This window comes from Hemiscyllium ocellatum, chromosome 15, assembly GCF_020745735.1.
Source record: "Hemiscyllium ocellatum isolate sHemOce1 chromosome 15, sHemOce1.pat.X.cur, whole genome shotgun sequence".
Classification (NCBI taxonomy): Eukaryota; Metazoa; Chordata; class Chondrichthyes; order Orectolobiformes; family Hemiscylliidae; genus Hemiscyllium; species Hemiscyllium ocellatum.
The window spans coordinates 66,537,772-66,562,106 of record NC_083415.1 but is presented as its reverse complement, the minus strand read 5'-3'; the positions used below and the strand labels follow the sequence as shown (position 1 = coordinate 66,562,106).

The window sequence follows — 24,335 nt, the reverse complement described above, 5'->3', positions numbered from 1 at the left end:
GCCATTCTCCCTCCCATTCCCTACCTCCCTCTGTATTCTATTATCGCTGAACTCTTCTTGTCATTTCCAGTGTACTCCTGGTTTGGTCTCATTTTCAGATTTAACAAGTTTGAGATGAGTTTGAAAAATGAAGAAACCATCCCTCTCTAACTCCCGCTATCTCCTGTCACAAGCCTCTCAGTTCCCAACATCAGGCTCTCTATTGAGGTACACAATGGGAAAAGATTGTTTCCTGCACAATGAGAGCAAAGTGTTTAAAACAGCACGCAGGGCAGCATTGGGAAGCCTTACACTGGGCAAAGAGAACAGATTGAGCTCCCTGGAGAGCTCTGACCTTCAAACAAAAAGGTTAAATCTTAAATTGAAGATTTTAAAATTTACGATTCATATTTACTTAAATGGCAAGTGAGCACATCAAAGCTGCCTGGCTAAATATAAATAATCTGGGAACGAAAATGAAAAACAATATCAGGCATCTACAAGATGGCACAATCGAAATGATATGTGCTCTGCAGTGATACACAGCAATTCCCAATCTGCGTGGGCTGAATTGAAAAAACTCTATTAAAAAACACTTGAATGAGTGAGCAGAGAATTCATTGCTGGTGATCTATGTGACTGAGCCAATATTAAGAGTCAGATTGTTACCGACAAAATGACTTCTTTGTATTCATCTGTCTTTCCTGAAAAACCCAGGGAATTATTCGAAATCTTAACCGCGCCCTGATATATGCACAAATGAGCCTCCAATTTGCATACATATTTTGAGGAGTGTTCACAATTGGAACGGACAATGTAGTAGAGAATGAATCTGTGTTAACAGAATTAAATTTTCCATTTGATGACAATTTTCCACCAATTTAGTTCTTGTTGTTTAAGCCTGTACTGGGGAGGGCCCTCACTCTCGACTCTCTCCAAATGTCTGTTCTATTTGGGTTTTTTTTGTTGTTTTGCTCTGCACCTCCCCCATTCACTTTGCTTTTCCAATTATGTCCACACACTGCATCAAGAGCCTGAAATCACTATGGCAACAGCTGATTCCGCTCCACAATTCAACGGCTTCTTAAAGCCAACAGCTTTTTCCTGCAATTGGTTATTGTGGGCCTTGACTTGTGTCCACAGATAGTGTGGATGCAAAGTGTAGAATCCACTTACTCAGAAACTTCTGAGAAAGTGCCAGCAGCAGTGTTTTTGAGAAAGGAGAAAAACAATCTAACATCCCAAAACGAACAAACCTCCACCCGAAATGACCTCTGCAGACACTTGGCTGTAACAGAATCAACAGCAGCCAGTATACAGTGCCTATGGTAACGTGGACAGCCTGGGATCAGTGACCCTGAGTCAAGTTAGGAATAGGCATGATGGTTGTAACAAGGTCAGCCAGCTGGCCATGCCTTGATTGGGCATTTATCTGGTCCAATCAGGGAGCCCTGGCTAACACATAAAAAGGTTGACAGTTAGAGATTCTGACACCTTTGTGTCTGTGACTCTGAGTGAGGCAGTACTATTGTCAGGGACTGTTCATATATAAATACAGAGATGACAGGATATCATAGAGCACAGAACATAGCACATTACAGCACAGTACTGGCCCTTCGGCCCTCAATGTTGTGCCGACCTGTGGAACAAATCTGAAGCCTGTCTATCCTACCCTATTGCATTTTCATCCATATGTTTATCCAATAGCCATTTAAATGCAATTAAAGTTGGTGAGTCTACTCCTGTTGCAGGCAGTGTGTTCCATGCTCCTACTATTCTCTGAGTAAAGAAACTACCTCTGACATCTGTCCTATATCTATCCCTATGACCCCTTGTGCTCACCATCATCATCCAAGGGAAAAGGCCCTCACTCTCCACTATATCTAATCCTCAAAAGCCTGTGTAGAGTCAATTTCAGTATCAATCTGGGTTCTCTCAAATTACCTCTCCCAAAGGGTTGTGGATTGATGGAATTTACCACCCTAGAGTGTAGTGGATGCTGGGACATTGAGTAAATTTCTGGAGGAGATGAACAGATTTTTAATTAGTGACGGGTTATGGAGAACGGACAGGAAAGTGGAGTTGAGGCTGAGATGAGATCAGCCATGATTGCATTAAAAAGGACGAGGCTCAAGGGGCTGAATGGCCTCCTCCTGCTCCTTGTTTTTATGTTCTCATGTTCCTGCACTTGATCATTATCCAACTGCCAATGACACAAAGCTGGCCCATGCTGTTGTGAGAAACAGGAGGGAGTACAGATCAGCTGTTAACTGACCCAGGGACATTCCAGGTGAAACCATAAAGACCAAGCTCTCAGGATGGGGGACAGGGTGACTGACATGGAGGGGAGCTGGGTAAAAGCAAGGAAACAATGATTTTGCTTCATTCTGTTGGCTCAGGGTTCACTGGATTCTCTGCAGCCTTACATTCAAAATCAATGGGCATTCCCTACAGTGAGTCACCTGTACTCAACATAGGACAGAAGACCCCAAATTGTGGGATGCTTTCCCACAGTGAGCTGTCGAGGCTGGGTCATTCAGTCTATTTAAGGCTGAAAGAGACAGGTTTCTAATGAGGAAGGGGATCAAAGGTTAGGGGAGAAAAACAGGAAAGGAGAGATTAGGACGATCAGATCACCAAGACCGCACTGAATGGCAGAGCAGACTCGATGGGCTGAATGGTCTCACTTCCTTTCTTACTGAACAATATTGATATATCCCTTCATGTGACTGTAGAGATCTTCCTCGTATTTAATGTATGGGCTCACAATATGTTGCTTTGAACTCCCTTCCTGAGGTGAATGGTGAATTTCGTTCCCGCAAGTCAATCCCTTTTCTTGTTTATTCTTATTTGTTTCTTGCTTTTGTCAGGGACAGCACGGTGGCTCAGTGGTTAGCGCTGCTGCCTCACAGCTCCAGGGATCCAGGAGCTATCTGTGTGGAGTTTGCACATTCTCCCCGTGTCTGTGTGGTTTTCCTCTGGGTGCTCCGGTTTCCTCCCACAGTCCAAAAATGTGCAGGTCAGGCAAAATGGTCATGCTAAATTGCCCCTAGTGTTAAGTGTATTAAGTAAGAGGAATGGGCCAGTATGGGTTACCCTTTGGAATGTCAGTGTGGACTAGTTGGGCTGAAGGGCCTGTTTCCACACTGTAGGCAATCTAATCTAATCTAATCTATGTCAAATGCACATGAATAATTAAGCAACAGCCATTACAATCCACACAGCTGGATTGAAAGGTGAGGAGTCTGGCTTCTCAGCGCCGTACATCTCTGCAATGTACATCTCAGCATTGTACACCTCAGCACTGTACACCTCAGCACTGTACACCTCCAGAATGTACACCTCAGCACTGTGCACCTCCAGAATGTACACCTCAGTACTGTACATCTCAGCACTGTACAGCTCAGCACTGTACACCTCAGCACTGTACACCTCTGTAATGTAAACCTCAGTACTGTATACCTCTGCAATGTACACCTCAGCACTGTACACCTCTTCAATGTACACCTCAACAATGTGCACCTCCACAATGTACACATCAGCACCGTACACCTCAGCACTGTGCACCTCAGCACCATACACCTCCATAATGTACACCTCAGCACTGTACACCTCAGCACTGTACAGCTCAACACTGTACACCTCAATACTGTACACCTCAGCACTGTACACCTCAGCACTGTACACCTCAACAATGTACATCTCAGCATGGTACACCTCAGCACTGTACACCTCAGCACTGTACAGCTCAACACTGTACACCTCAATACTGTACACCTCAGCACTGTACACCTCTGCATTCTAGACCTTAGTACGGTACAAACCTGTACATGCGTTGCTGTGTGATAGTATATCATTCATTGTAATAATGGACCTTTAGAATAAATACCCAATTAAAGAAACAAATAAATATTGGGATGAGGAAGGGCTGGCAGAGGGCCATTGTAAATTGTAGATTCAAACTGGATGAATTGACATTGAAAGGGTTACCAATGAATTGCATGGTTGTGGCAAATCATTATATCATAGAATCCCCACAGCGTGGAGGTCGTCCTTCGGCCCATCGAGTCACACTGACCCTTTCAGGACCATCCAATCCAGGACCACCCTTCCAACATTATTCCTGTAACGCTGCATTTCCCATGGCTAACCACCAAGCCTGCACATCCCCGGACACTATGGGCAATTTAACATGGCCAATCCACCCTAACCTGGACATCTTTGGATTGTGGGAGGAAACCGGAGCACCCGGAGGAGACCCACGCAGAGACGGGGAGAACGTGCAAACTCCACACAGACAGTCACCTGAGGCTGGAATCGAACCCGGGTCCCTGGCACTGTGAGGCAGCAATGCTAACCACTGAGCCACCGTGATGTGAAAACCAAATTGCTGAGAGTCAGGTGCTCCCCAGCTGCGAGTCGGTTGAATCTGTTTTGTGATGCTGTTCACGGTTAAGAGTTGGTGAGAGCTCAATGCAGAGTCTGTCCCATGACTCTCTGAAATAGGGTCTTTAACACTGAGGCACACTGGTGTCTGAAGACAGACGACAACACCAACCCTGCAGCACCTCTGTCAGAGAGGCACGGCCTACAAAGTAAGGAGCTCCCATAGTGCTGCAGCTACAAAAACACAACAACACCAACACTGTCTCAAAACAATAGATAACAAAACAATATTCACAACCAACCCAGGATAAACAGCTCTCCCTTTAGTGAGTACTGAATTTGAGACAGAACACAGAGTAAACAAATATTCACAATAAAAGCCAGAATGTTTCCTTCTTTCAGGCAGTCTGTACTCAGGTTTCAAACTGGGATCTGATCTCCTTGTGCCTTGTAGTTACAGGGAGCTGTGGTTAACATTTTTCAGCCTCTATCTTTCTATTTCGGTCACTGGAGAGTGACAGGCAGTGGTTTTGAGATCTCCCTGAGCACTGCAGCCCTGCGAGATGTGTTCAGTCTAACTGTATTTACATAGTCCTTAGAAAGGCCCAGTTCGATACTAAACCTTGAAGCTAACATGTGTGTTCAGTATCCCTTTGACCAGCTGCTAGTGTTGTCGTAGGACAGATTCTGAATTTCATCTCAACTATTTTGTTCTCAGACCCTGGGGCCCAGGGATGTAAAACGAGACTGGCCAGTACAGATCACAATAGCATCCAGCACCTTCCAAACCCAAGACCACTTCCATCCAGAAGGACAAGCAGCAGATATACGAGAACATCACCCCCTGAAAGTTCCCCTCCAAGCCACTCACATAGAACAGTACAACACAGCACAGGCCCTTCAGCCCTTGATATTGTGCCAACCTTTTATCTTACTCTAACATTGAACTAACCTACATCCTGACTTGGGTAGTGCTGGAAAAACACAGCACCACTATAATCTAGAATCTGGCTTCCAGCATCTGCAGTCCTCGTTTTAACCTATATCCTGACTTGGAAATATATTACCGTTCTCTTGATGATACTAGGTCAAAATCCTGGAATTCCCTCCCCAAGGGCATTGTGGGTCAACCCACAGCACATGGACTGCAGTAGTTCAAGAAGGCAGCTCACCCCCACCTTCTCAAGGGGCAACTAGGGACAGGGATTAAATGCTGACCTAGTCAACAACACCCAAGTTCTGTGAACAGCCAGAAAAAAAGTGACGCTGAGCTTCAGAATTGGAAAACCCATTAGCAAGAACACAAACCTAAAATCTTCCATAAGCCATTGCGCTCTCTCAGCACAACAGGAGCATAGAGTCATAGAGATGTACAGCATGGAAACAGACCCTTCGGTCCAACCTGTCCATGCTGACCACATACCCCAACCCAATCTAGTCCCACCTGCCAGCACCCTGCCCATTTCCCTCCAAACTCTTCCTATTCATATACCCATCCAAATGCCTCTTAAATGCTGCAATTGTACCAGCCTCCACCACTTCCTCTGGCAGCTCATTCCATACACGCACCACCCTCTGTGTGAAAGAGTTGCCCCTTTTATATCTTTCCCCTCTCACCCTAAACCTATGCCCTCTAGCTCTGGACTCCCCCACCCCAGGGAAAAGACTTTGCCTATTTATCCTATCCAAGCCCCTCATAATCTTGTAAACCTCCATAAGGTCACCCCTCAGCCTCTGACGTTCCAGGGAAAACAGCCCCAACCCTATAGCTCAAACCCTCCAACCCTGGCAACATCCTTGTAAATCTTTTCTGAACCCTTTCAAGTTTCACAACATTTTCCCGATAGGAAGGAGACCAGAATTGCACGCAATATTCCAACAATGGCCTAACCAATGTCCTGTACAGCCGCAACATGACCTCACAACTGCTGTTTTGTTATTTGCACTAAACTGATTTCCTTAATGTATTTAAGATTAGTAACTTGCTTTAGCTTTATTAGTGAAACTGGAAATAGGTTTACCACAAAAAAATAAGCTTTTAAACTCACATTCCGTACTTGACCTGCAAGTAACCTGATTTTAAATCAATAAAGATAATTTTGGTAGTTTGATATACTGAGACAGTACTGTACACTAAATATTAAACTCGACAGCTTCATGGCAAATTATATACTTTTTAAAATATGTAATCCTTGATTGACCAGCTCCAAAATAATTTACTCAGATGTGAAGTCTCGTGAGGAGCAGAACCTGTTCAGAATGCCTGGAGCTGAATTCTGAACAGATTCACTTCAATTTCAGCTGTTCCAGACAGAATTTGCTGTAATTATAATAATTGTTCACTATAGTTTTACGTTCTAACATTTTTAGAACACCTTTTTAAAAGCTAACCCCTGTGTCTCTGAATTAATTGGATTCATGATAATTCTTGGAAGTTTTTGACTTCTCCACAATCTTAATGCATTTTCACTTGATCGGGAAGGTTCAGATTAGCTAAATGCTGAATTTTTTGCGCCATTGTTTTTAGTTTTCCAGAATTTTTAATGTGTTTTAACTTCTTTAAAAGCTAACGTGTTGATGCTGATGAATAATTTACCTTTGCTAGATTCTTAACATTCTTAATTTAAATTTTAAATTTTAAATTTGGACACTTTAATACGTACTTTAATAGGATTCAAGAATTAACTTGGAATTACAAACCAAGGCTTTTCTCTTTTTGTTGTCAGCAGTTTAAAGCTCTGCTCATGCAGGGAACATTTGGCACATACCAATAAAAATAACTTTAGAATTCTGCCATTTTTGGAACTCGCGTCCCTCAATCCAACGTGTGAGTACAATGCTAGCAGTGACTCATTTTATTCCTGCCCTGTACGCTTTCAATGAAAATAAAACCACAACAAATCAGAAATGTGATGGAATATTCCCTTTTGCCTGGATGGGGGCAGCTCCAACAACACTCAAGATGCTCGACACCATCCAGAACAAAGCAGCCCACTTGATCGGCATCACATCCACAAGTATCCACTCCCTCCACACTGGTGTGTACCATCTACAAGATGCACTGCAGAAATTCACCAAAGATCCTAAGACAGCACCTTCCAAACCCACGACCACTTCCACCTAGAAGGACAAGTGCAGCAGATACATGGGAACAGAAACCCCTGCAAGTTCCCCTCCAAGCCACTCACCATCCTGACTTGGAAATATATCATCGTTCCTTCACTGTTATTGGGTCAAACTCCTGGAATTCCCTCCCCAAGGGCATTGTGGGTCAATCCACAGCACATGGACAGCAGCGGTTCAAGAAGGCAGCTCACCCCCACCTTCTCAAGGGGCAACTAGGGACAGGCAATAAATGCTGGACCAGCCAGCGACACCCACATCCCAAAAGTGAATTTAAAAAATACTTAAATATAACTCTGCTCCATATTTGGGCTATCCTGATGGGGAATGACCCCTCCTTCTTCCTCACTAATGTGAGACATGAATATCAATCGAGAGAACACTAATCCAGAGAAGGTGCACACAGCTTACCCCAGGGCTGGAGGACATGTCTGGGGAGGTGGGCTTGAGTAGTTTGGGCCTGTACTCATCGGACTAGAGAAGATTGAGAGGTGGATTACAGGCGATCTAGGAAAGGAAATCCAAAACAAAGAGACAGTGTAAATCAACACGAAATAATCCTCAACTCCAGTTTCCTGCCTTTTCTCCATAACCCTTCCTGACTGAACATCTATATCTCAGCTTTGAATATGCTGAATGACTCAGCTTCGACAGCTCACTGTGGGAAAGAATTCGACAGATTCACCCCGCTCTGAGAGAGGAAATTCTTCTTCATCTGTGTCTTAAATGGGTCACCCCTCACACTGAGTTTATACCCTCTGATCCAAGACTCTCCCAAAAGGGGAAACAACTTCTCCACCTCTACTGCTTAAGTCCCCTAAAATTTGCCAATTTGTTTGTGGTGCAGGTAGTAACCCAGCAACAATTACCTTTCGGCCTTTTAATTTAGTCTGAGCTGCTCATATTCCCTCAGCAGAATCTTTTTCCTCTTCCTGCCAATATCATTGGTACCTACATGGTCCACAACAGGATCTTCCCCCTCCCACTCCAAGATCCTCTGCTGCCCAGATCAGATATCCTGAACCCGGGCACTAAGAAGGCAGCACAACATCTGGGAGTCTCGATCCTGGCCACAGAGAACAGTGCCTATTCCCCTGACTATACTCTCCCTGATCACAAAATCATTTCTCTTTTCTCCCATCTCTTGAATGACTCCCTGTATGATGTTGCTACGGTCAGTTTGTTCATCCTCCCGACAGTCCCTACTGTCACCCACACGGGGCAAGAATCTCAAACCTCAAGCTCAGACAAGCTCAAGAGCTGAGGCTCCTTCAGCATTCCCTCCCGGATCCCTCTACCTGCTTGGCTGGTAGTCGCAGCCTCCTGTCCCTGATCACTGACTGGATTTGAGGTAGTTAATGTAAGGGATGTAACTGCCTCCTGAAACACAGCGTCCAAGTAACTCTTCCCCCTCCCTGATGTGTGGCAGAGTTCGATGCTTAGACTGCAGCTCATGCACTTGGAGCCAGAGTTCCTCAGGCACTCAACACTTAAGACCATAAGACCATAAGACCATAAGACATAGGAGTGGAAGTAAGGCCATTCGGCCCATTGAGTCCACTCTGCCATTCAATCATGGCTGATGGGCATTTCAACTCCACTTACCTACATTCTCCCTGTAGCCCTTAATTCCTCGAGACAACAAGAATCTATTGATCTCTGCCTTGAAGACATTTAGTGTCCCCGCCTCCACTGCACTCCGCGGCAATGAATTCCACAGGCCCACCACTCTCTGGCTGAAGAAATGTCTCCGCATTTCTGTTCTGAATTGACCCCCTCTAATTCTAAGGCTGTGTCCACTGGTCCTAGTCTCCTCGCCTAATGGAAACAATTTCCAAGCCATGTATTATCTTGTACGTCTCTATTAAGTCTCCCCTTAATCTTCTAAACTCCAATGAATACAATCCCAGGATCCTCAGCCGTTCCTCATATGTTAGACCTACCATTCCAGGGATCATCCGTGTGAATCTCCACTGGACACGTTCCAGTGCCAGTATGATCTTCCTGAGGTGTGGGGTCCAAAACTGGACATAGTACTCCAAATGGAGCCTAACCAGAGCTTTATAAAGTCTCAGTAGCATAACGGTGCTTTTATATTCCAACCCTCTTGAGATAAGTGACAACATTGCATTTGCTTTCTTAATCACGGACTCAACCTGCATGTTTACCTTTAGAGAATCCTCAACTAGCACTCCCAGATCCCTTTGTACTTTGGCTTTACTTATTCCAGATGGGGTCACTCTGAACCCCAACGGGGTTCACCATCTCTCACATCATGCAAGGTACGACACGTGGCCTGATCTGGCCTCCCTGTTTTAATTACTTAGTTCCTAATTTGATTTTAAAATAAATTTGTACTACTGTTCTGTAAATATTTCCCCTATTTACTTTCAATCTGAAAGTGACCTATCATAGATAGTCAAGTTAGTTGCTAACACTAACCAATGAATTTACAGCTTACCTGTGATGTCAGTGCTGGGCCCCTGCTCCTCGGCTTCAGTTTATCCTGTTTAAACAAAAACCTTACAAACTATGAAGCAAAAGAACGTTAAAGCTCCTCATTCCACTCTGCGCTGAATTCCCACGCTGCCTCCAAATTCCCCAACTGTATTCTCACTCTGGGTGGGATCTCTCCTTCCTGACTGTCTGAAGCTGACTCATGCTATCTTCTTGACCCACTGTGGTCCTTGTTAAATGCAATGTTTAACCTTTAACGTTGTTCCTTATTTCTTTCTACCTTGTTCTTAAGTTTTTGTACCAAGGTACTTGTACCTAAGATGACGCCATGTGTGGCGACAATGTGAACTTTTCACTACACTCTTGTACTTGAGTACAGGCAACAATAAAGTCTAAATCTAAAATCTTATTGGGTAATCACTGGGCCTCTGCAGCTGGTATTACGTATTTAACATGGGCACCTTGTGACAGTGGGGACAGCTGACCATGCAAGGGCAAGGGCTCCTTCTCTAAAGGACATGAATCTCTCTGAAAAGGCGATAGAAAGGTTTGATGAGAGTTGACTGTAGTTACATGACTACCGTTAAGCCAGCTCATTACTGAGTTCAAATTTTACCAACCTGCCTGTTGGGATGTGAACCATATTGTCAGTACCTGTGCTGCTGGATTACTCAATCCAGAAACATTACCATGACAACACAATCTCCCCTTCGTTGTGACATAGTGAGTGAGAGCCATTGAGTGAACATACCATAGTGAAAGTGGGAGTGAGGGAGGATCAGGTAGAGGTGTGAGGAGGGAGTATCAGTGAGTGATGTCCCAGTGAAGGAGTGGGAGCAAGCAGAGAGAGACAGACAGACAGACAGACAGACAGAGGAAGACAGAGAGAGAGAGAGAGATGGTGGTGACCATTCCCCTTCCTGAGTGTGGAAGGTCAGTGACCTTGCTCCTGGCCTGCTACTTGTCCTGATTGTCCTGGGTCTCAGCAGGGACCGAGCCGGGTTGGAGTCTGGATCCAAACTGCCTGGGTCAGAGGCTCTGGCCTCCTGTGGTGCTCCTGGCCTCTTCTCCAGCAGCTGTCCATCCCAACCTCCAGGTCCCTGACCATGGAGCAGGCTCTGAGCTTCCCTTTCCCTGGGACATCTCCTTGGTTGGAACAGAGGGCGGGATTGTTCCTGCATCGCAACGTTTGCTGTGTTCCCCAGCTGGGCTATCGAGATGGTGCCAGAGGTGTGAACACTGGAGGGTACCAGGGAAGGTGAGTATACCACCTCTCCCCTCCCCAAATGGTACCAAGGGGCCTGGCTGATTATCATGGAGGTGATGAGTGGCAGATAATGAGAGGGAGTCGCTCTGAGCTAGGTGGACCTTTCGTGAAGCTGATTCGACAAAAACTCTCTAACTGCAAAATAGGAAAACTCTGCCCTGGGTCTCAGGCAAAAGGAGGAGTTAGGCTTATTCCTTGATTCCTGTTGTCAGGAATTCCAGATGTCTCCTGGGGTCAAAGGATGGGAATCGACTAGAATTCCCTGCTCCAGAGCAGCGGTCAGTGAGCAACACCAGAAAATCAGGCATTGTATAGATGTGGGTTGTCTGTGATCAGGAACACGAGGCCCTCACTGATAGATTCACACTTGAGCAACACCATTTGGATGATATGTTGTCTCGTCAGGTCAATAGTCTTTGACATTAGAGCACCCTCCCTCATGCTGCTGCTGAAAATGGTGCTCAGTTACAGCATGTGTCCTTCTGAGGAAAAGTCTCAGTCTAAAACAAAGCTGAAGCAATGCCCAGGTGTTTCATTCCTCTTTCCCATGTGTCCATCTGTCTCATTGGCGTTGCCTGTAGTCGGGCACTTTTTCACTCCCTTCTCTGTAAGTGCTAACTTGTCATTTCTCTCCTAATTGACCAAGAATTGTCTGTTAGAACATGTGGACACACCTACATAAGGAGTGAAAGATTTTCATTCTCATGTAGTGCCCCTCAATCTGTCAAACACAAAAGATGTGAATCCCAAGTGCCCTTCCACAAGCAGAGATTCGACACAATTCATTTGCCTGTCCATTTCACAATAATAACACACCATTGAAGTCAGGCACGGAAATCGGAAAGGAATGATTTGAGAAGGATTAGATTGCTGATTATAATCTGGAATCTGCAGATCGAATGTGAATCATTGTGGGGTTTCTGAGGAAATATCAATTTAAGAAATAACCTCAGACCACGACCTCGGGCAGTTACACAGCCTCACAGTTCGGAAGTGGTTTTAATTCCTGTACAGCCACACACATCATTTCACCAGTTTGTACCACAGTTTTCTCAGCAAGTTATTCCCTCAATGTTTTATAATATAAAAAACAACTTGGTGGGCCCACAAGGGATGGTATAAAATATTCTCAATGTATTGCCATGAATAAGGCTGATTTGCGATAAGATTAGGAATGTTGGAATAGTGGAAGCTATTTAGGTAATAACTGATCTGTGTGCCAACTCCCATTTCCACACCCGTGTTTAATGTCCCTTAATATCTTTGACTAACAAAACTCTATTCATCTAATATCAATTGATATTTGTGGATTATTTAAACTACCCCCTCTGTGTGCACAAATGTTTTTAATTTCACTCCTGAAAGACAGTTTCCAATATTTGGACAGTCTCCCATCTGTGGCTTCCTAAGCAACCTCTCCTGATTTACAATATCAACTGGCCTTAAGATCTTAAAAATCTTCAACCCAATCACTCTTTAACTTTCTAAAATTCCAGGAAATACACCCCTAGTTTGTGTGTTCTCTTTGTGATTTAACACTGCACTCAGGAATCATTCTGGCCAACTTACACTGCACTCTGCTCAAGACCAGTCTGTACTTGCAATGTTGCAGTGCCCAGAACTGTGTAATGTAACGTTGAATGGCTGGAGCATGACTTCTCCTCCTAATTTTCCTGCATTAACTATCTTATTTTATATGCTTCTGTTGTGATTCATTTTAAATTCTTAAGTATAGATTTATAATGGGAATTACCTGAATATATTTGTCACCCTTTGATTGCAACCTTCCTCTGATCGAGGTACTGGTGCATTTACAGAGGCTGTTTCTAGACATTTCTAATGGGAAACAAAGTGGTAAAAATGGCACCTGATTAAGAATGTGTATCGGGTCCAATGATTATCCAACACTTGGAATCCGTTTCACCTGATATGTATGCTTATTTCTGTTTTCCTGTGTGCAATGTTATGGAATAAGAAATCTTGCACTGGTACATGTTTTATTCAAAATAAAAATTGCTGGAAAAGCTCAGCAGGTCTGGCAGCATCTGTGGAGAGAAAACAGAGTTAATGTTTTGGGCTGAGTGGCCCTTCCTTGGGACATTCTGGGGAAGGGTCACTCGACCTGAAATATTAACTCTGATTTCTCTCCACAGATGCTGCCAGACCTGCTGAGCTTTTCCAGCAATTTCTATTCTTGTCTCTGATGTACAGCATCTGCAGTTCTTTCAGTTTTTACATTTTTTACTCAATGAAAATTTCAAAGAAAAAAAACATTCTTTTTCTTCGTATGAAATTTCAAATAATCAACAGGTTATGGCACATCTCTTGCATGGGTGAGACTTGAACTTAGTCTTTCTGCTTCAGAGATAGAGATTCGAATACTTTGCCCTCCTTACCTGATCTGGCCTATACATGACTCCAGACCCACAGTAATGTGGTTGCCTGTTAAGTGCCCTCTGAAATGGCCGGGCAAGTCACTCAAGTCAAGCAGCAGTTAAGGATAAGCCAGCCAGCGACATCTTCATCTCATTAATGGATTTTTAAAAAAAATTAAAGTTCTATTCCTTTAGATATTTTTAAACATTGAACAATTTTAAATTTAATTCAATTATGGAATCCTGTATTTGAAACAATTTTGTCTTACTGAAGATATTTCCAGATATATGCTCTATTATAAATCGTCACTTTTTTTCTTTTTCCTTCTTGTAGTCCTTTGCTGGCCAGGGACTTGGTGATGAAGACTACGAGATTCCACCAATCACTCCTCCAAACCTGGGAGACCCATCCTTTCTTCACCTGATGGATCCTCATGTGGGTTACCACTCACTGTGTCATTCAGTACCTCCCAATGGACTGCTTCCTCAGTACCCTTACCAGGGCATCGACCTCCCAGCAGTCATGGTATCCAACATGCTGGGCCAGGATGGCCATCCGCTGTCAAACCAACTACCTATGGTCAGTGTCAATCCTTTCATAGGACATGGCGGGCAGGAGGGATGGGCTGGTGGGATCTCTCTTGGAAGCTTGTGTGAAATATTTCAAACATTGATTTCAATCACGGAGCTCAACCTGGATAAATGCCAAGTGATTCATTTTGGAAAATCAAATTTTAGTGCTGAATACAGGATTAAAGATGGGATTCTTGGCAATGTGGAGGAACAGAGGGATCTTGGGATCCATGTCTATAGATCCCTCAAAGTTGCCACCCAGGTTGATAGGGTTATTAAGAAGGCGTATGGTGTTTTGGCTTTCATTAACAGGAGGATTAAGTTTAAGAGCTGCGAGGTTTTGCTGCAGCTCTATAAAACTCTGGTTAGACCATATTTGGAATATTGTGTCCAGTTCTGAACGCCTCATTATAGGAAGGATGTGGAAGCTTTAGAGAGAGTGCAAAGGATATTTACCAGGATGCTGCCTGGACTGGAGGGGCATGTCTTATGAAGAAAGGTTGAGGGAGCTAGGGCTTTTCTCATTGGAGTGAAGAAGAGTGAGAGGCGACTTGATAGGGAGGTACAAGTTATTGAGAGGCAGAGATAGGGTGGATAGTCAGAGACGTTTCCCCAAGGCAAGAATGGCTGTCACAAGGGATCAGAATTTTAAGGCGATTGCAGGGAGGTTTGGGGAGATGTCAGAGGTGTTTTTTTTATACAGAAGTTGGTGGGTATGGAATGCACTGCCAGCGGTGGTAGTAGAGTGAGATACATTAGGGACATTTAGGCAGCTGCTGGACAAGTACAAAAAGACAGCAGTAAATTGCAGGGTGTGTAGGTTAGGTTGACCTTAAATTAAGATAAATGCTCAGCACAACATTGTGGGCTGAAGGGCCTATGCTGTGCTATACTGTGCTATGGATATATGCACAGTCCTACCTGGAGACAGTGCCATACAGACAGTACGTGCACAATCCTGCAAAGTTGAGTTCAGAGTTCAGCGATGATTAAATTGAATATGAAATAGGCTTTGAGGGGTTGGGTAATTTGGCCCTGCTCTCATTTCCCACTTCCTATGTCCCCGCAAATATGATCTTGTTACATTCTGTCGACCCTTGATAGGGTGTTGACTATTTAATTCAAACCCGCTTCTGAAAACAATTCAGGTCAGATAACATATATCTGTCATAATTCCTCAGTTGAAATGCTGAATGAAAAGACATTTTAAGGTGAGTCGGTTTCTGCTTTGATGAATCAAGCTCGGGAGCTCCCCTCAAGTCTGTGATTCACTCCTTTCCCCATTCCCCAACCCCCCCTTCCCCGTTTCATCGACACAGGGACACGGCCCAGTTTTAAGTTTCATGCAAATTATATGTAAAATAAAGTATCCTTTTGAAGACCAGCAACAGCTAAGACAACAGAATGGAAGGGGAGCTGGATGAACTGATTTCTACACATATTCCATCACTGTAACAGCCTTTTTCTGCCTTGAATCCATTTATTGGAGCCCAGTCCTCAGGGTAATGTACCTTTTCTCATTTCCAGCTCCTCTTTATTGTAAATGAAGCATCACTCCAATAAATCATTAACCAATACAGAGAGAGGACTGTGTGCAGTCTCTGAGTCCTGAAAATTTAGGTTAAGTGCTAATATTCTCCATTTTATTGCTTTGTTAGTAAGGGTCTGCTTATAAAAGCCAACATTAATATTTTTTTCTTGTTACCATGGGCAACAACAGAGGACAGTGATCATTCTGATTAGGAAAATGGATGTCTCTCCTGTGCACTCACACACACACATGCACACATACACACGCACACACTCTACTACAAATAATACAATACGTTATTCTCTTTTATAGAGCATCTTTAATGTTGGAAAATAATCCAATAGAAATATTCACAAACAAAATTTGACAAAAGGCTGGGAGGAGACATTAGGAAGGGTGATTAAAAACTTGTTCAAAAGGGCAGATAAAATTGTACAAGTTGGGAGCAGGAGTTGGCAATTCATTATTTTATCCATACACGAGATGGAGGCACTTCTGGCCAGGTCAGTATTTACTGCCCATCCCTAATTACCCAGAGGGCAGTTAACAGTCAACCACATTGCTATGGGCCTGGAGTCACATGTAGACCAGAATTGGTGAGGACGGCAGGTTTCCTTCCCTCAAGGATGTTAGTGAACAGTTGGGTTTTTACGACAATCAGCGATAGCTTCTTTAATAATGATTCCTTCATGGTCACCATTAGACACTTAACTCTAGACTTGTTATAAAAATTGAATTCACAATCTGACATGGTGGGATGTGAATCCTGGATATTATCCAGATCAGTGATGGTATCATTATGCCATTGCTTCCATTCTGCAGGATTGTGGGTGGTCTGATTGTAAACTCAAATTCACGTCCCTGGCTGGCCCCACTCCCTTCAACCCTCTTGTTTAATCGTAAATTAGTCAACTCTGCCTTAAAAATCTTCCAGGAATTTGCTTCCCGTGTTTTCATGGAGAGTTCCAAAGATCCACAACCATCTGAGAGAAACGATCCTCCCCATCTCTGTCATAAATGAATTACCCTTTGTTTTTAAACAGTGACCCTAAGTTCTAGATTTGCTGTGAGATCCCTCAGGACCTTCTATATTTCAATCAAGTCACCTCCAACTCCTCTAAACCCCAATCGATATAAACCAAGTCATGTCCATCTTCTGCAGACAACCAGCCCATTCCAGGTGTCAGTCCAACGTTAAGAAATATTTTGGAGAGGTTGAGCAAGGTAGAGAGACTAAGAGGCTTTTTCAGGGAATTCCAGAATTCCAGGGGTCCCAGCCAGCTGGGAACATTGACTTAATGATGTATGTAAGACTGCAGATAGAGAAATGTCAGAATTTCAGACAACTGCAGAGTCGGACACAGGTACAAGAGCAGGGAGCTGTTTGAACATGAGAGTGGGAATTTCAGATTGGAAGCACTGGTGCATTGGCAGCCAATGTTGGTCAGCAAGGAGTAAACACGGGGTGATGGACAGAAAGGATCTGGTGAAAATAATGGTCAGGAGAGCATTGGATTTTTACAGAGACAGGAAGGGCAGGCCTATCAGAAAAGCATGGAGTCCAGATATTCCAAAGGCAGGCCTGAGTGTTCATACAGCAAACGGAGATAGGACAGCTTCAGGATTTACTATAGGGGTGGGTGTGGCTGGTCTCAGTGACTGAGTGGGACTGGTGCAAAGATAAATCACTGGATTATTTGAATATTCAGTCTGCTGCACAGTCTCCGTGTCTCTCCCTTCCAAGTCTCAGGAAGCACACTGTGGTGCTTACATTCCCCACTGGCAAAGCGAAGGATTGGGCACCATTCGTGATGCTGCACTGATTGGCTAACCTGCTGAAAATCACTGACTTTGTTTAGACATGGACAATGCTGAAATGGTCTAAAGTCATCCAGAACAAAACTACAGAGGTCCAAAGCACTCAAGATGGCCCTTCATCCCATGGCGTCAATACTATCTCCTTACAAGAGCATTCCAAAGGAGTAAGCTGTCCTACAATCTGTTTTCTTTTCAATTAATACACAGAATGAGGGTGTCACTGGCTAGGCCCAGCATTTATTTCCCATCCCTAATTACCCAGAGGGCAGTTAAGTGCCAACCACTTTGCTGTGGGTCTGGAGTCACATGTAGGCCAGACCAGGTAAGGATTGCAGTTTCCTTCCCTGAAGGACGTTAGTGACCCAGATGGGTTTTGATGACAATCAGCAATGGATTCACAGTCATCATTAGACATCAAAACAGGAGTAGGCCATTCAGTCCCTTGAGTCTGCTATGCCATTCCATATGATCAAAGCTGATCTGGCATTCCTCATGTTCCCTTACCACATTCTCCCCTTAAGCTTTGATTCACATTTTGCAGACAATTAGATCAGCTCTCCATATTTAAATTGAATTCAAGTTTTAACCATCAAACCCCCATGTTACCAGGGCATTGTCCTGGGGCTTTGGATCACTAGCGCAGTGACATAACCACTCCACCACTGCCTCCCCCCCTCTGTGTTTTTGCATTTCTGCATAGATCAGATATTGATCCAATATCCCTTTCAAAGCTGCAGCCGTCTCAGTTTGAGTCTCGCTTGCAGCCAGCACATTCTCCAAGGTGAGACGGCAGTTCCCCAGCTCTCCACTTCAACAGCATTCCCACCTTCTCAAGAATCCAGACTAAGGAAGTCGCCGCGTGTTACATTTTTTTAAGGAGCATTTGCAATTAGCCTTCATTTTATATTTCCATATTCATGAGATATCAGTTTTAATTATTGGAGACTGTTGTTATCCCAGCAGATGATTAATTAAACTACTGTAGCCATGTAATACTGTTAGAAAAATCTCCAGGGAACACACAGCAGAGTTTCAGAAAGAAATCTGTGGTAAGAGATACTATATACCTGAATGTATAATGTATCTCCAGCAGGGTTAATGACCTCTCACATGGCCCAAGTCCAGTTTAGCTCTATCCTACTCCCCACCACTTCACTCAGCGTCTTAATGCAGAATGAGGAAACAGGCCATTTCCCATCCACAGCAATCCTGGACAAAGCTCAATGATTTGACGCTAGATAAAAACGTAGAAAATCCAAGCAGGAGTAGGCCCTTTGAGGCTGCTCCCCCATTCGATATGATCGTGGCTGATCATCCAACCCAGGCCCCTGTTCCTGCTTTCTCCCCCATACCCTTTGATTGCTTTAGGCCAAAGAACTGTTACCTTCTTGAATATATTCGGTGACTTGGGCCTCAAACCATTTCTGTGGCAGAGAATTCCACAGGCTTCCCACGCACTGGGTGAAGACATATCTCCTTAACTCAGTCCTAAACAGCCTACCTCATTTCTGTAAACTCTGACCCCTGGTTCTGGTCATCAGGAACCTGAATGGACACACCAGCAGGTTCAGGAACAGCTCCTTCCCTGTCGCTATTAGATTATTGAATGGACTCTCTAGCCTCCGATAATGCTTATCTTGCAAATGTCCATCTCTCCTCTGCAGTTTGTGCAATGTGCCCTATATATCTAAATCTCTCGGATCTGTATATCCTTGCTTCCCATGATCTATCACAAACCAAGCTTCTCACTGTACGTTGGTTCAAGTGGGAATAAATCAATTCATCAATCCTTTCTGTGTTTATCCTGTCTAATCCTATTAGAATGTTCTAGGTTTCCCCCACCCCCTCCAATCTTCTGAACTCCAGTGAATATAATCTTAACTGATTCAGGCTGTGGGGCGGGGTTGAGTGGATTGGGGTTCAACAATTCAGGTTATGCTGTTTTATAGAGAAACAACACGTTCTGCTCCAATGCTCCATTCCCCTGTACTTTCTCTCACCCACTCCTCACCTCACCCTATCCCTTCTGTCTCTCCCTACCTCATGTATTTATCCAGCTTTTCCCTAACATGTATCCATAGTATTCACCTCACCCATTCCCTGGGGAAACTTGTTACTCATTACCCCACCGTGGTGGGGAATGGGTGGGGAGGGGGTTTATCCTGAATTCCCTGTTTGATTTATTAGCGTCACTCCCATAAATGGAAAGATCCTCTCCTCATTTACCTGTCAAACAGATTCATTGCATTAAAGACCTCCATAACATCACTCCTCAACCTTAAAAATCACACAACACCAGGTTATAGTCCAACAGGTTTAATTGGAAGCACACTAGCTTTCGGAGCGACACCCCTTCATCAGGTGGTAGTGGAGGGCTCACTCCTAACACACAGAATTTATAGCAAAAATTTACAGAGTGATGTAACTGAAATTATGCATTGAAAAAAAAGATTGAGCCCTCCACTATCACCTGATGAAGGAGCATCGCTCCGAAAGCTAGTGCTTCCAATTAAACCTGTTGGACTATAACCTGGTGTTGTGTGATTTTTAACTTTGTACATCTCACTCCAACACCGGCATCTCCAAACCTCAACCTTGATGTTTGCTAAAGAAACCCTGTTCTCTCTCTGTTCACTCTTGTAAGTCAACGCCCCTTGTGCCCCTGTACATTTTAAAATATGGTACTGAAACAATAAATGTGCGCCTGGTGAGATTTAACTAAGGTTCAGTGTTAATTTAATATATTTTCCCACTTCCTTTTTTCACTGGAACTGGGGGGAAGGGTTTCTCGTTGACTGGGCTATCCTGAAAACTCTGAGAAGATTCATGAGGAACTTCTTTAGACAATCCGCAGCAACATTGCCCTCTGATGGTGGACACTCAATATTACACCTCCCCATAAAATAAATATTTAAAACCCTGCAACCTCATCATTTGATAAAAACCATTGTTGACATTGTTTTAGTTTTAAAAAACTAGTTTGGGGCAAATTGCAGTTTATTTTGATTGGCCAATCCCTTAGCCACAGCTGGTCACTTGGGACAGCTGGTCTCTGATACGGAGTGTGGGTTCTATTCCTGCACTGGCCGAGTTACCTCACCCTCAACCTCTCCCCTCACCTGAGGCATGCTGACCCCCAGGTTAGACCAATCCCCTCCCCCTCTCTCTAACATGAGAACAGCCTGATGGGGCTTTACAGTGTATTAAGTGAAAATTCAGATAGTCACTTGTTTGTGCAGAACCTGAGTATTACTGAAAGAAAGGTACATTTTGTCTATATTTTCCATTTTGTACTCATCAGGATGATAGGCAAGAAATACCAAATTAACAGGAAAGCAGCATTCACACTGCACAAGAGGACAGAGCTGAATTGTTGGAAAATGCCCACTGACTTTTAGAGGGATTGCAGCTCAAAATGAATGGGTTAATGATGGCTGATAGTTAGCTACCAAACTGCCTGTCTGAACTCCCGGTCCATGTAGTATAGGAACACCACAATGCTGTTCGGGAGAACATTCCAGGATTATGATTCAGCAATAATGAGGGAATAGCGATACAACCCACAGTCAGGATGGGGAATGACTTGGATGGAAACGTGAGGTTGTGGTGTTCTGACGTATCTCATTCCCTTGTCCTTCTGTGATCGAGCTTACAGGTTTACTGTTTAAGGAGCCTTGGTCAGGTGCTGGAGTGTGTCTTGTATCTTGATGTGTACAAGTTGATGCTACTTGAAGGTTACTGTGGCCATTATATATTGGTGGAGGGATTGGATGCTTGTGAATTGGATGTGATGCCAATCAAGTGGCTGCTTTGTCTTGGATGGTATCGAGCTCTTGAGTGTTCTGGATGTAGGTTTGCTCACTGAGCTGGAAGGTTCATTTCCAGACATTTCGTCATCCGACTAGGTAACATCTTCAGTGGGCCTCCAGGTGAAGCACTACTGATAATTCTTGCTTTCTATTTATATGTTTGGGTTTCTTTGGAAGTTTTCTGCCTGTTTGTCCTAGCCACCAGGATACATGAACATCAACTAGCTACGAAACGACATGATCCTCTCTCACTAGTATCCTTACATGCAGATGAGGAACGACATCACTTCGATTTGGACAATACGTCCATCCTCAGACAAGTCAAACAGAGACATGCACGAGAATCCCTAGAAGCATGGCATTCCAACCGGGACTCTACCAACAAACACATTGAGTTAGACCCCCATCTACCACCCCCCTGAGAAAAAGAACAGGAAATGACATCACCACAGGAAATGACATCACCAACCCAAAGTAATCCACACATTCAAATAGAAATCAGGAATTATCAACAGTGTTTCACCCAGAGGCCCACTGAAGATGTTACCTAGTAGGTTGATGAACCTGGAAATGAACCTTCCAGCTCAGAGAGCAAGCCTACATCCAGAACCTCAACCTGAGCTACAAATCGTCTCAAAATTCTTGAGTGTTGTTGGAGCCGCCCCCAACCAGGCAAGTGGGAAGTATTCCATCACACTCCTGACTTGTGTCCTGTAGATGGTGGACACACTTTGGGGACTCAGGAGGTGAGTTGCTCACCACAGTATTCCTAACCTCTGACCTGTTCATGTAACCACACTATATATACGGCTGGTCAAGTTGAGTTTCTGGTCATTGGTAATCCCCAATATGTTGATAGTGGGGAATTCAGTGATGGTAACACCTTTGAATGTCAAGGAGTGGTGGTTAGATTGTCTCTTATTGGAGATGGTTATTCCCTGGCATTTGTGTGGCACGAATGTTACTTACCACTAGACAGCCCAAACCTAGATATTGTCCAGCAATTTGTACAAGGACTGCTTCAGTTTCTGAGTTGTGTGTAGGTATGTGATTGGTTCACTATCTGAGGAAAAAAATGAGGTCTGCAGATGCTGGAGATCACAGCTGCAAATGTGTTGCTGGTCAAAGCACAGCAGGTTAGGCAGCATCTCAGGAATAGAGAATTCGACGTTTCGAGCATAAGCCCTTCATCAGGAATAAGAGAGAGAGAGCCAAGCCGGCTGAGATAAAAGGTAGGGAGGAGGGACTAGGGGGAGGGGCGATGGAGGTGGGATAGGTGGAAGGAGGTCAAGGTGAGGGTGATAGGCCGGAGTGGGGTGGGGGCGGAGAGGTCAGGAAGAGGATTGCAGGTTAGGAGGGCGGTGCTGAGTTGAGGGAACCGACTGAGACAAGGTGGGGGGAGGGGAAATGAGGAAGCTGGAGAAATCTGAATTCATACCTTGTGGTTGGAGGGTTCCCAGGCGGAAGATGAGGCGCTCCTCCTCCAGCCGTCGTGTAGTTGTGTTCTGCCGGTGGAGGAGTCCAAGGACCTGCATGTCCTCGGTGGAGTGGGAGGGGGAGTTAAAGTGTTGAGCCACGGGGTGATTGGGTTGGTTGGTTCGGGCGGCCCAGAGGTGTTCTCTGAAGCGTTCCGCAAGTAAGCGGCCTGTCTCACCAATATAGAGGAGGCCACATCGGGTGCAGCGGATGCAATAGATGATGTGTGTGGAGGTACAGGTGAACTTGTGGCGGATATGGAAGGATCCCTTGGGGCCTTGGAGGGAAGTGAGTGTGGAGGTGTGGGCGCAAGTTTTACATTTCCTGCGGTTGCAGGGGAAGGTGCCGGGGGTGGAGGTTGGGTTGGTGGGGGGTGTGGATCTGACAAGGGAGTCACGAAGGGAGTGGTCCTTGCGGAACGCTGATAGGGGAGGGGAGGGAAATATATCCTTGGTGGTGGGGTCCGTTTGGAGGTGGCGGAAATGGCGGCGGATAATACGTTGTATGCGCAGGTTGGTGGGGTGGTAGGTGAGAACCAGTGGGGTTCTGTCTTGGTGGCGGTTGGAGGAGCGGGGCTCAAGGGCGGAGGAGCGGGAAGTGGAGGAGATGCGGTGGAGGGCATCGTCGATCACGTCTGGGGGGAATCTGCGGTCCTTGAAGAAGGAGGCCATCTGGGTTGTGCGGTGTTGGAATTGGTCCTCCTGGGAGCAGATGCGGCGGAGACGAAGGAATTGGGAATATGGGATGGCGTTTTTACAGGGGGCAGGGTGGGAGGAGGTGTAGTCCAGGTAGCTGTGGGAGTCAGTCGGTTTATAATAGATGTCTGTGTTGAGTCGGTCGCCCGAGATAGAAATGGAAAGGTCTAGGAAGGGGAGGGAGGAGTCTGAGACAGTCCAGGTGAATTTCAGGTCGGGATGGAAGGTGTTAGTAAAGTTGATGAACTGTTCAACCTCCTCGTGGGAGCACGAGGCAGCGCCGATACAGTCATCGATGTAGCGGAGGAAAAGGTGGGGGGTGGTGCCAGTGTAGTTGCGGAAGATGGACTGTTCCACATATCCTACGAAGAGGCAGGCTCTTATTCCTGATGAAGGGCTTATGCTCGAAACGTCGAATTCACTATCTGAGGAGCTGTGTGTAGGTGTGTGATTGGTTCAGTATCTGAGGAGTTGTGTGTAGGTGTGTGATTGGTTCTGCTCAGTAAGAAGCCAGATTCTGGTTTAGCCAGATTCTGGGTGCATCAGCATTGAAAAGGGTGACCTCTGTGATGCCTGATATTCCAAGGCTGCTTCATTCCCAATTCTGATTTGCTGTGCCCTGCCTTGTTTGGAATTAAAAACTTGGGAAGCTGCTTGAGGGAGTTCCCCTCCTGAGATATTTGGGGATATTGCCCAGTAAAACCAGGTACCAATGGTTTCTCCCATCCATGGACAACATGTTATAACAAGGTTAACATTTTTAACTGTGTTAAAGATCACACAACACCAGGTTAGAGTCTAACAGGTTTACTTAGAAGCCCGAGCTTCCGGAGCTTGTACTTCCAA

General features: G+C 44.8%; 1 protein-coding gene across 5 annotated transcripts in view; it reads left to right on the top strand.

The window, feature by feature from the left end:
- Window positions 1-24,335, top strand: part of tox2 (TOX high mobility group box family member 2) — a 209,774-nt gene that overhangs the window by 158,212 nt on the left and 27,227 nt on the right. For all 5 annotated transcript variants that reach the window (XM_060836195.1, XM_060836191.1, XM_060836193.1 and 2 more), the window contains exon 3: window positions 13,922-14,167. In XM_060836195.1, coding sequence (XP_060692178.1) covers window positions 13,922-14,167 — 246 coding nt within the window. The remainder of the gene's footprint in view (window positions 1-13,921; window positions 14,168-24,335) is intronic.